Source organism: Rhinoderma darwinii, chromosome 4, assembly GCF_050947455.1.
Source record: "Rhinoderma darwinii isolate aRhiDar2 chromosome 4, aRhiDar2.hap1, whole genome shotgun sequence".
NCBI classification, from domain to species: Eukaryota; Metazoa; Chordata; class Amphibia; order Anura; family Rhinodermatidae; genus Rhinoderma; species Rhinoderma darwinii.
In genome coordinates this window covers 344,971,505-344,984,794 of record NC_134690.1, presented here as the reverse complement: position 1 = coordinate 344,984,794, position 13,290 = coordinate 344,971,505, and the positions used below count along the sequence as shown (strand labels likewise).

General features: G+C 39.9%; 1 protein-coding gene across 1 annotated transcript in view; it reads left to right on the top strand.

Moving 5' to 3' along the window:
• The window catches only part of ANAPC1 (anaphase promoting complex subunit 1), a 110,314-nt gene that overhangs the window by 66,249 nt on the left and 30,775 nt on the right, over nt 1-13,290 (top strand). The window contains exons 21-28 of the mRNA XM_075862897.1: nt 3,198-3,276; nt 3,365-3,398; nt 3,475-3,545; nt 6,580-6,758; nt 8,573-8,799; nt 9,342-9,460; nt 9,648-9,919; nt 10,147-10,381. Of these exons, the coding sequence (XP_075719012.1) occupies nt 3,198-3,276; nt 3,365-3,398; nt 3,475-3,545; nt 6,580-6,758; nt 8,573-8,799; nt 9,342-9,460; nt 9,648-9,919; nt 10,147-10,381 (1,216 nt within the window). The remainder of the gene's footprint in view (nt 1-3,197; nt 3,277-3,364; nt 3,399-3,474; nt 3,546-6,579; nt 6,759-8,572; nt 8,800-9,341; nt 9,461-9,647; nt 9,920-10,146; nt 10,382-13,290) is intronic.

Below are 13,290 nucleotides of genomic sequence, written 5' to 3'. Positions count from 1 at the left end.
ATAAACTTTCTAATATACTCTATTTTTAAAACCTGCACGGGTTGCAGGTTTTAGTACCCATTGTGTGGACCCAGAAGTGTGGAGCTGCGATTCTTGCTGGGATGCGTCAACACAATCTTCGGGAGAAGGAGCATCCCCCTCCTCTCTGTGTGTTGATAATGCGGATGAAGGGGCTGGCTGCCTGGCTCAATTCATCAGCTATCCAGCCCCTTCCCCCTTAAGGCTTAGCTGATGAATTGAGCCAGGCAGCCAGCCCTTTTATACGTGTCATCGACAAAGAGAGAGGAGAGGAACTCCTATAGTCTGTGTCGAAGCGTGGCAGCAAGAACGGCCGGGTCTATGCAATGGGGAATGAAAACCTGCAATCCATGCAGGTTTTAAAAATTAAGTATATTAGAAAGTTTCTTTATTTAAAAAAAGCAAAGTAATATATTGTTAAAATGCAAGCTGAAAGCCAAAATGCACACAGTCCACTCGAGGCCCTGAAAAATGTCCAAGCAGTCGGTAATTTAAACATATAAGGTAACTACACATTCCTTGAGGGTAAACTTTCCAAAATATGGTTGCTTTCGGGGAGTTTCCACTGGGGCTAAGGGGCTTTGCAAATGCGACATGGCCTATGCACACCATTCCAGATAAATTGGAGCTTCAAAAGCCAAATGATGCTCCTTCCCTTTTGGGCCCTGCCGTGTGTCCAAACAGTAGTAAATGACTGCATATGGGGTTTAACTATACTCAGAAGATATTTCTTTACAAATATTGGAGTGCTTTTTCTCCTTTAGTCCCTATGGAAATTTCAAAAAATGTTCAAAACCTATATTTTATCGAAAAAAATTTAGATTTTCATTTTCACTAATTCCAATAATTTATGCAAAAAAATTCTAGGGTCTAAATGCTCACTATACCCCTAGATAAATTTCTTGAGGGGTGTAGTTTCCCAAATAGGGTCATTTTTTAGGGGTTTCCACTGTTTTGGCCCCTCAATGGTTTTGCAAATGCGACATGGCCTCAGCAAACAATTCCAGCTAAATTTGAGCTCCAAAAGCCGAATGGTGCTCCTTCTAAGCCCTGCTGTGGGTTCAAAGAGCAGTTTCTGACCACTTGTGGGGTATTTCTGTGTTGAGGAGAGTTTGCTTTACAAATGTTTGGGTGCTTTTTCTCCTTTATCTATTGTGAATATGGAATAATCTGAGGTAAAACTTAATTTTACTTGAAAAAAAACGTAGATTTTCATTTCCATGACCTAATTACACTAAATTCAGCAAAAATCTGTGGGGTCAAAATGCTCACTATACCACTCAATATATTCCTTGAGGGGTGTAGTTTCCAAAATGGGGTCACTTTTGGGGGGTTTCCACTGTTTTGGTCCCTCCAGTCCATTGCAAACGCGACATAGTACTGAAAACCATTCCAGCAAAATCTGCGCTCCAAAATCCAAATGGTGCTCCTACCCTTCTGAGACCTGCCGTGGGTCTATACAGCAGTTTATTACCACATATGGGGTATTGCCGTAATCAGAGGAAATTGCTTTATAAATATTGGGGTCTTTTATCTCCTTTATTCCTTGTAAAAATTAGAAAATTCTATGTTTTTTCAGGAAAAAAAATAATTTTAATTTTTACAGACTAATTCAAATAAATTTAACAAAAAAACTGTGGGGTCAAAATGCTAACTATAACCCTAGATACATTCCTTGAGGGGTGTAGTTTCCAAAATCGGGTCACTTTTGGGGGGTTTCAACTGTTTTGGTCCCTCCAGTCCGTTACAAACGCGACATGGCACTGAAAACCATTCCAGCAAAATCTGCGCTCCAAAATCCAAATGGTGCTCCTACCCTTCTGAGACCTGCCGTGGGTCTATGCAGCAGTTTATTACCACATATGGGGTATTGCCGTAATCAGGGGAAATTGCTTTATAAATATTGGGGTCTTTTATCTCCTTTATTCCTTGTAAAAATTAGAAAATTCTATGTTTTTTCAGGAAAAAAAATAATTTTAATTTTTACAGACTAATTCAAATTAATTTAACAAAAAAACTGTGGGGTCAAAATGCTAACTATAGCCCTAGATACATTCCTTGAGGTGTGTAGTTTCCAAAATGGGGTCACTTTTGGGGGATTTCCACTGTTTTGGCACCACAAGACCTCTTTACACCTGATATGGTACCTAAAATATATTCTAATATAAAGGAGGCCCCAAAATCCTCTAGCTGCTCCTTTGCTTCTTAGGTTGGTGTTTCAGTCCATTACCACCCTAGGACCACATGTGGGATATTTCTAAAAACTGCAGAACCTGGGCAATAAATATTGAGTTGCGTTTCTCTGGTAAAACGTTCTGTGTTACAGAAAAAAATGTATTACTAATGAATTTCAGCAAAAAAAATAAATTTTGTAAATTTCACCTTTACATTGCTTTAATTCCTGTGAAACGCCTGAAAGGTTAAAACACTTTCTGAATGCTGTTTTAAATACTTCGAGGGGTGCAGATTTTAAAATAAAGTTTGTTTTAAGGTTTTCAAATATATGGGCCCCTCAAAACCACTTCAGAATTAAAATGGTCACTGAAAAAAAAGCCTTTTGACATTTTCTTGAAAATGTGAGAAATTGCTGCTAAAATTCTAAGCCTTGTAACGTCCTCGAAAAAAAAAAGGACGTTCAAAAAACAATGCAAACATAAAGTAGACATATGGGAAATGTTAAAAAGTAACTATTTTGGGTGGTATAATTATCTGTTTTACAAGCAGATACATTTACATTTAGAAAAATCATATTTTTTGCAAATTTTCGCCAAATTTTGGCGTTTTCACAAATAAATATTACATTTATCGACCAATTTTTTTCACTAACATAAAGTACAATATGTCACGAGAAAAAAATCTCTGAATCGCTTGGATAGGTATAAGTATTCCAGAGTTATTACCACATAAAGTGACACGTCAGATTTGAAAAAATAGGGCTGGTCCTGAAGGCCAAAATGAGCTTGGTCCTGAAAGGGTTAATTATTTTGTTTAATTTCTATTGTGGGCTGTACAGAGGCTACACATACATGTATGTATGTGTTCATATATATATGTATGTATATATATATATATCTGTCTACAAAGTTGCTTAATATTAGAAACTCAATTGTTCTCACTGTAGAGTATACTGTATTTTCTCTTTCGTTAACACTTTGCTTTCTATGTCCCTTATTTTGTAGAGTTTTGCGTTGTATATTCTTGGTGATGAGAATGCTATTGCAAACGGGATGTCAAAGTACCTGTCCAAAATAACAGCAGGTAAAATGCTCATACATGTGTCAACAATTGTTTGGTCAAGTAGTAGCCACATATATTCCAGATATAATTGGACTAATATGTCTTTCAGGACAGAGAAAACAGCAGCTAGAAGAGGACAGAAGGTGGGAACTTAAACCACGTGTTACCAACTTTATTTTTAAAACTTCCGCTAACATTGTGTTTTGTTTGTCACTCTAGGTATAGCTTAAAGCCCACTCCAACTGTATCAAGTCTATCAGAAAAGCTGGTGTTATGGATGACTAACATAGGTGAGCTGCGTTACACAAGTCATTGCAAGTACAATTTGTTGAATTTCATTCTAAGTTTGTCTACCTGATGAACACCATTTGGCTGTCCATACTGAGGGGGGGGGGGTGATAAACTTGGGGAGCGATACCTGATTGGTTTCATTATAAATTACTGTGAAATAAGTCTGTATGACAAGAGTAGCTCTTGCGTGTCCATTTTAGTGTATGGCTGTCTTTGGACCCCATCTCACAGTTTGTATAAAGTTATAGGGGGGAATTTATTTTGCTACTCGTGCCAGTTTTGTGGCGTAAAAAATTAGCAAATTATGGCGCACCTCATATATGCGGCATAATTTGCGACTTTTCTCTTCTTCGGCAGGGTGGGTTGACTTGGGTGGGGGCAGGGGCAGCAAGTTTCCAACAGATTTTTAAATACATAAAATTGCCCAAATCTGCACCAGCTCCTAGTAGGCATAGATTTTATTTTCTGTCTTAAAGACTGCCCGAGAGCCGTGCACCTCTTAATAAACTTAACGCATTTCACCCCACCGTTTTTCAGTTTAAAACTGGCGTATGAAATAGAAACTTTACTCTTTTTTTTTTTTTTTTTAAGTATCTCATAAAATCTGATCACTTTATATTAGGCAGTACTTCTGTCTTATTCTGATAACATTTCCCTTTCTAATTTCTGTCAGGCGAATTGTTGTCATGAAGATCTTGTGTGAATCCAGATCACCATCCACATTATAACAGATATGTTAGTCACCAGGGATGTTCTTTCCCTGACAAACTGAAGAGTGACACTGCAGGGTTTTTCCGCCCACTAGTCATGCATAAGCATTTAAGGAAACCATTTCAGTGGGGATAGGGGAAGGGGGAATATTGGACTTTTATTATGGTTCCACCTAAACTGATTTTTTGCTTTTGAGTGATTTAATTTTTATTATCGCTAGATTTCTAGATAAGAGCACAAGTTATCTGTATTTGCTTATTAACCCCTTCCCGACCAGCCCACGTAGATTAACGGGCTGCAGCGCTGGTCCTTGTGCCTTCAGCTCATTAATCTACGTGTGCTCCTAACTGAAGGGCATTCCTTGCAGCCCGGTATCTCTCAGTACTAGCTGCTACTAGAGGTTAATAAAATTAAAAATCACCCTTTTTCAATGCATAATTGGTATCGCTGCGTCCGTAATGGCCTGAACTATAAAAATATAAAGTTATTTATCCCGCACGGTGAACACCGTAAAAAATAATACAAAAATAACACCAGTTGCTATTTTTAGTCACTTTAGCTCCCAAAAAATGGAATAAATAAGGTTTAAAAAGCCGCATGTACCCAAAAATGGTACCAATACAAACTTATAGTGCAAGGTGAATGCCGTAAAAAACAATTGACGTTTTCACGGCCTAATTCCACTAAATTCAGCAAAAAAAACTGGGATCAAAATGTTAACTATACCCCTAGATAAATTATTTTAGTTCTGTAGTTTCCCAAATGGGGTCACTTTTGGGGGGGGGGGGTTCCGCTGTTATGGTCCCTCAGGGGTTTGCAAATGTGACATGGCACTGGAAAACCAATCCAGCAAACTTGAGCTCCAAAAGCTAAATGACGCTCCTTCCCTTCTGAGCTCTGCCGTGTGTCCAAACAGCAGTTTATTACCACATATGGTATTTCTATAATCATAAGAAATTGCTTTTCAAATTTTGGGGTGCTTTTTCTTCTTTATGCCTTGTAAAAATGGATAAGTTTTATTGGGAAAAATTCATTTTCACGGTCTAATTCCACTAAGTTCAACGAAAAACCTGTGGGATCAAAATCCTCACTATACCACTTTATAAATTACTTGAGGGATGTAGTTTGCTACATGGTGTCTTTTTGGTGGTGTTTCCACTGTTTTGGCACCACAAGACCACTTCAAACCTGACATGGTGCCTAAAATATATTCTAATAAAAAGAAGACCCCAAAATCCTCTAGGTGCTCCTTTGATTCTGGGGCCTGTGCTTCAGTCCATTACCGCACTAGGGCCACATGTGGGATTTTTCTAAAAACTGCAGAATCTGGGCAATAAATAATGAGTTGTGTTTCTCTGGTAAAACCATAAGGGTATGTGCACACACACTAATTACGTCCGTAATTGACAGACGTATTTCGGCCGCAAGTACCGGACCGAACACAGTGCAGGGAGCCGGGCTCCTAGCATCATACTTATGTACGATGCTAGGAGTCCCTGCCTCGCTGCAGGACAACTGTCCCGTACTGAAAACGTTCTAAATGCTGTTTTGAATACTTTGAGGGGTGCAGTTTTTAAAATTGGGTGACTTATGGGGGTTTCTAATATATAAGGCCCTTACAGCCACTTCAGAACTGAACTGGTCCACAAAAAAATAGGTTTTGAAAATGTGAGAAATTGCTGCTTAAGTTCTAAGGCTGGATTCACACGAGCATGTTCAATCCGTAAAGGATGGAACGTATTTCGGCCGCAAGTCCCGGACCGAACACAGTGCAGGGAGCCGGGCTCCTAGCATCATAGTTATGTACGACGCTAAGAGTACCTGCCTCGCTGTGGGACAACTGTCCCGTACTGAAAACATGATTACATATATGTTCCGTCCTTTACGGACCAAACATGCTCGTGTGAATCCAGTCTTAGCCTTGTGATGTCCTGGAAAAAAAAAAGGACGTTCAAAAAATGATGCCAACATAAAGTAGACATATGGGAAATGTTAACTAGTAACTATTTTGTGTGGTATTACTATCTGTTTTACAAGCAGATATAATTACATTTAGAAAAATTCTAATTATTGCAAATTTTCTCTACATTTTGGTGTTTTTCACAAATAAAAATACTGAATGTATCGACCATATGTTAATGGAAAAATTAAGTACAATATGTCATAAGAAGTCAGTCTTAGAATAGCTTGGATAGGTAAAAGCATTCCGAAGTGATTACCGCATAAAGTGAAACACGTCAGATTTGAAAATATCGGCTGCGTCCAGAAGGCCAAAACAGGCTTTTTCCTGAAGGGGTTAAAGTTACTATTTTGTTTTTTAAGCGTTTTCTTTGCAAGATTTGGAGTCCCTTCCTTTTGGAGTTGCTCTTCCTATTCGACACGCCATCTATCAGTGTCGACAAGAGCCTGCTTCCGATTGGCCAGAAGCAGTTTGCCTTCTTATTGGACGTCAAGACCTTTCAAAGCAAGCGTGTCAAGGGAACTTTCCACAATCTAAATCTGTAAGTACCTCCAGGATTGGAGAACTTCATTTATCTCCAGGAAGCATTTGCAGCATTATCAAAGCAAAGTAATTCATACATTACGGAGACACGTTGCTTCGGCAATGTACAATGGAATTGATTCTGCATTACTAAATGTTTAGGGGGCTGGTAATATAAGATGTTATGTGAGAAAAAAATGGAATTGATTAATGTTGTCATAAGAAACAGTTGCAGTTATCGGAACCTACATGTGTATTTTGCACGCTGATAATGCATACTTATCGGCACATTTTTGATCATCTCAACGTGTAAAAATTTGTAGGTGACCACTTTTGTGAGCTCAGATCTTCTGGTATGCTAAAAGTTTAGATTGTGGGATCCGAAAATCGCTGTGTGTGAATTCAATTTTGTCGATGGTCTAGCAACCATTATTAAACCACCCATTGGTGCACCACTTCTGTACCATGTGACTACGAATACAATTTCAAAATCGAGGAATTGCCACATGTAAAAAAAAAGGTTGTTCGAAGTAGATATGGTAGACAGCGCCATCTTATTCAACTTATAGATTTATATTCATAAAGGCTTTGCTGCCTTACCATCAGTGTTATAAAGGGGCAGTGTAGAAGTGTGATGGTTCGAGATTCTACACAAATCAAATTTGGTCCGAAATTCCCAAAAGTTTTGGATCCCACAAATTTGTAGCGGCTTCGTGGCCAAAGGGCAGCCTTTGGCTAGCGCCAGACACCATTTTACAGATTCGAAAAAAATATCACATGCCCTGTGGAGGACACCCTCATAATGCCTTGCAGGCAGCCTTTCCAGAATGCACTGCATTATCCCTTCCTCTACCCATATATGTTGCTGTCACTTTTACATTACATGCTGGCTTGGCGTTAAGAGCTTGGATTTAAAGGGGTTTTCCATGGACACTAGTTCGTTCATGCCGGGCAGTGCACGAGCACTGTGGAGTTTTATTAATGAGAGGCAAATAGGGCAGGCATTGAGCCGTAATCAAAGAATTCAACCGGGCATGCATTGGGGAGACTGTGGACCAATAGGATGCTTCAAACTCGGGTATACGTTAGAAATCCCGGGTTTGAGGCATCCTATTGGTCCACAGCCTCCTCAATGTCCGCTCCGTTCATTCTTTGTTTCTGCTTCAATAGCAGCACCATTTTATATCTACAGTTATGATGGGGTACATTTATTTAGGGATGATGGGGGATCACATTAGATATGAGGTGCGGTCACGTGATTCTGTGACCGCACCTCAGATAAAGCAGGCGGGCGGGATAAACTAAAGGCGAAATGAGAACTAGTGGGGGGGGCCAATAAACACAGAGGGGTGGAATAATTAGTAAAGAACAGCCCTCTGTCGTTACGTAGGTCAGTGAGGTATTGACACAGGGCTGTGTGTATTCTAACTCTCGCGCACGAGCCTGTGACGAGAGAAAAAAAGACAGAAAATCGGAACTTCCGTCAGGGCAGATGTAGGGAGAATAGTAAGGAAAGTGTTCAGATTTAATACAGACTATATATTAGGAACTTTATTACATAGTTAAATTTTAAAAAAATTTTGTGTCCCTGGAAAACCCCTTTAACTTGTGTACAGTTCTATTAGACATCAGAGATTCAGACATGAGTTATCAGGGCAATCAGGGAACCTTTATGTCGCGACTAATCGTATCGGTTAGCTGTTTTGACCAAATCGGACCCAAAACTTATTTTGTGAAATTTACTAATCTTTAGGGATGATGTTTCTCTTCTAATTGCACAATAATGCATTGATGACCAATAGGAGACATTTCATAGGTTTCATTTTTTTTAAGTCTACGGCTCAGGTGCCACCTGCAGAAGTTCCTCCTGCAGGAGAGGCAGAAGAAGAGGATGATGGGATGAATGACTTGAACCAAGAAGTGATGTCATTGATCTGGAGTGAAGATCTGAGAGTGCAGGAAGTGCATAGACTTCTTCAAAGTTCCCATCCAGTACGTGTAAATGTTGTCCAGATGCCTGAAGTGAGCGATCATGAGTACATAGAAGAGAAAGAGAACAGGTAAGGTTGCCCAAAAGCCTATGTAACAATTTAAACCATTCAAAGCTTGCAGAAAAGTTATTTACAAAGGGATGATTGACATTCACTCTGCAACTTCAATTAAAGCGACCCTCTCGTCTCAGGACAAACCTATGGTGTATATGGAGTAATATTACCTGGTGCCCTCTAGTTGTGCCCCTCTGCTGTGGATCCGCCGTTTTAGGGTACCCACTGTGTGTTTTTCTAAATGGCCACAGTGCTTTTCAGAATAAGTCTAAGGCACTCCCTCTGTTCATGGATTGGCCAAAACTGCTCACATGAGCAGCTCTGGCCAATCCGAGAACAGTGTCTCAGACTCGTAGTCTTAAGAAGCGCTGCAGCCATTTTGGGACAGCACAGAGAAGACCCTAAGACGGCGGATCCATGGCAGAGGGGCACAACTGAAGGGCACCAGGTAATATTACTCCATATACACCATCATATTTAAAATGTCCCAGGACCGGAGGGTCGCTTTTAAATACATGTATCATAAATAATGGAGGTAACATATACATTTCTTTTAGACTGTTACAGCTTTGTCAGAGGACCATGGCTTTGCCTGTGGGCCGAGGGATGTTCACTTTATTTTCCCATCACCCAGTTCCTACAGAGCCGCTTCCCATTCCAAAACTGAACCTTACAGGTTGGTTTATGCTCCTTTTATATGAATTGTGGATATAAATATTGTATCAAGCACAATGGACGTAACCATTGTGTCTGCTGACTGAATAGATAGATAAGATACATGTATCTGTGCATATGTGTATATATAAAGTCTGTATTTAATAAATCTTGAAACTTTTTATTTTTTTTTATTTTTTAATGAACAGGACGAGCTCCACCTAGAAATACAATTGTGGATCTCAATAGTGGAAACATTGATGTACCACCGAACATGGCTTGTTGGGCCAGTTTTCACAATGGAGTGGCTGCAGGACTAAAAATTGCCCCAGCCTCCCAGATAGATTCTGCTTGGATTGTATACAACAAACCTAAGAATGCAGAGCTGGCTAATGAGTATGCTGGGTTTCTTATGGCATTGGGTCTAAATGGGCATCTCACCAAGCTGGCCACGTTGAATATACATGACTACTTAACAAAGGTATGATAGCATATTTCTTATTCACATGATCAATCACCCAAAGTCAAAGTTATATATTTTTACTCCAAACTCACACTAAATGCTATAATACTCTGTTTGATCAGAGTTACACATTTTAGCATATGATGTACTAAAAGTTTTAGCTATATACAGGGCATGTTGTATTGGCTTCACTTAACCATAACCCTCTGATAATTCTGTTTGTTCTCTCTTTTCTTTTTAAACAGGGTCATGAGATGACAAGCATTGGACTGCTCCTTGGTGTTTCAGCAGCCAAACTTGGTACAATGGACATCTCCATTACGCGGCTTCTTAGCATTCACATCCCAGCTCTCTTACCTCCCACGTCCACGGAGCTGGACGTGCCACACAATGTGCAGGTGGCTGCTGTGATTGGCATTGGTATGGTGTACCAGGGAACTGCGCACCGACATATTGCAGAAGTGTTGCTGGCTGAAATAGGTAAAATATGTCCTTCCCAGCAAAGGGCCAAACCTTGTATTTTTTAGACTAATCAAGAATTCATTATTAACTTGGATTATTTTCTTTATATTCTGTTTATTTCTTTTGATTTAAAAGACTTTTGTTGGCTCTCACTAATTCTGCAGCAATCGGTCAAATTAAGTTATTTCTGTTGGTTTTGTTTTAGCTTTTTAAGTACAATATAAGGTTAACAAGGTAAAATCTTGCAACTTAATTATAGAGTAAAATTAAATTTGTCCAAAGTATTCATAAATCTTAGCACAGAGCCGAGTCATTCCAGGTATGCTGTACAAGGTACACACAAGCACAGTTAGGTTTACGGTGTTCCCTTTAAAGTGTAACTACATTTTTAAAAAACTTTTCACATGCCATAGTGGCATGTCAGAAGTTTTGATCGGTCGGGTTGTCGAGCACTGTGAACCCCACCGATCGCTAGAACGAAGTGGCCTCTGGCAGGGCTTCAAAGAACACTGTCAATATAGCGATATCGCTGGTTCAAGTCCCCTAGGGGGACTAATAAAAAAGTTAGTTTTTTTTAATGTTCCAAAAAATATTAAATGTTCTCAAAATTTCCCTATTCCCATTTTTTCCCTAAAGCAATGTTAAAAAAAGAAAAGTTAACATAACTGGTATCACGGCGTCCGTAAAAGTCTGAGCTATCACAATATGGCCATAAAAAAAAGCCATAAAAAATAAATAAATATATATATATATCACCCAAATTGCTGTCTTTTTGGTCATCTCTCAAAAAAAATGGAATAAAAAGCGAACAAAAAGTCGCATGTACCCCACAATGGTATCAATAAAAACTACAGCTTGCCCCGCAGAGAACAAGCACTCACATCACTCAACTGACGGAAAAATAGAAAAGTTATGGTTCTCAGAATATGGCGACGCAAAACAACTCTTTTTTTAGGTTTTATTTATAAAAGTGGTAAAACATTAAAAAAAATATATGAATTTGGTATTGCTGTAATTGTATCAACCCGTGGATTAAGGTGAACATGTTATTACCGCCTGATGGACGCCGTAAGAACAAAACCCCCAAAAATTTTCATGGTCGCTGATTTTTGCCCATTTCACCCCACAAATATATATTTTTTTCAGTTTCCCAGTACATTATGCGGTACAATAAATGGTATTCTGAAAAGCTACAACTTGTCCTGAAAATAAACAAGCCCTCTTATGGCTCTGTCGACGAAAAAAAAAAAAAGTTATGTCTTTTGGAAGGCGGAGAGGAAAAATCTGAAATGAAAAAACGAAGATTGATGTGTCCTTAACCCGTTAGTAACCGCAAATACACCGTATCACGGCGGCCACTAATAGGCTTTATTCCAATGCATACGCCGTTTCACAGCAATGCATCGGAATAAATAAACAGAGCAGGGAGCCGTTAAAGAGGCTCTGTCACCAGATTTTGCAACCCCTATCTGCTATTGCAGCAGATAGGCGCTGCAATGTAGATTACAGTAACGTTTTTATTTTTAAAAAACGAGCATTTTTGGCCAAGTTATGACCATTTTTGTATTTATGCAAATGAGGCTTGCAAAAGTCCAAGTGGGCGTGTTTAAAGTAAAAGTCCAACTGGGCGTGTATTATGTGCGTACATCGGGGCGTTTTTACTACTTTTACTAGCTGGGCGTTCTGACGAGAAGTATCATCCACTTCTCTTCAGAACGCCCAGCTTCTGGCAGTGCAGACACAGCCGTGTTCTCGAGAGATCACGCTGTGTCGTCACTCACAGGTCCTGCATCGTGTCGGACGAGCGAGGACACATCGGCACCAGAGGCTACAGTTGATTCTGCAGGAGCATCGGCGTTTGCAGGTAAGTAGCTACATTGACTTACCTGCAAACGCTGATGCTGCTGCAGAATCAACTGTAGCCTCTGGTGCCGATGTGTCCTCGCTCGTCCGACACGATGCAGGACCTGTGAGTGACGACACAGCGTGATCTCTCGAGAACACGGCTGTGTCTGCACTGCCAGAAGCTGGGCGTTCTGAAGAGAAGTGGATGATACTTCTCGTCAGAACGCCCAGCTAGTAAAAGTAGTAAAAACGCCCCGATGTACGCACATAATACACGCCCACTTGGACTTTTACTCTAAACACGCCCACTTGGACTTTTGCAAGCCTCATTTGCATAAATACAAAAATGGTCATAACTTGGCCAAAAATGTTCGTTTTTTAAAAATAAAAACGTTACTGTAATCTACATTGCAGCGCCTATCTGCTGCAATAGCAGATAGGGGTTGCAAAATCTGGTGACAGAGCCTCTTTAAATCTCCCTGATCTCAGCTACCAGTGGTAGCTGAGGGCTTGGAGCAGCCCTGCTCAAACGGGTGAGATCGATATCAGTATCGATCTCGCCAGTTCAACCCGTCAGATGCAGCGCTCAATAGAGAGCGCCGCATCTGAGTGGTTTTGGAGATAGGGAGGGTGCTCCCTTTCTCAACCCACTAGCACCCTGAGTAAGATCGCAAGATGTCTGTGGTTTCTATGGCAGCGGGGGGGCCAAAAGAAGGCCCCCAGCTCTTCCACTAGTTATGCCTGCTAGGTCATGCCAGAGGCATGGCCTAGCAGATGCCTGTCCGTTTTACATGGACAGGCAGTAAGTAATACACTGCAATACAGAAGTATTGCAGTGTATTATAAAAGCGATCGGACCATCGCATCGCATAGTGAAGTCCCCTAGTGGGACTAGTAAAAAAGTAAAGAAAAAAAGTTTTATAAAGTTAATTAAAAAAATAAGTGAAAAAAAAATATTTTAAAAACCCACTTTTTCCCCTTACAAAATGCTTTATTATAAAAAATAAATAAAAAAGAGTTACACGTGTTTGGTATCGCCGCGTCCGTAAGGACCCCGACTATAAAGTTATTTCATTATTTAA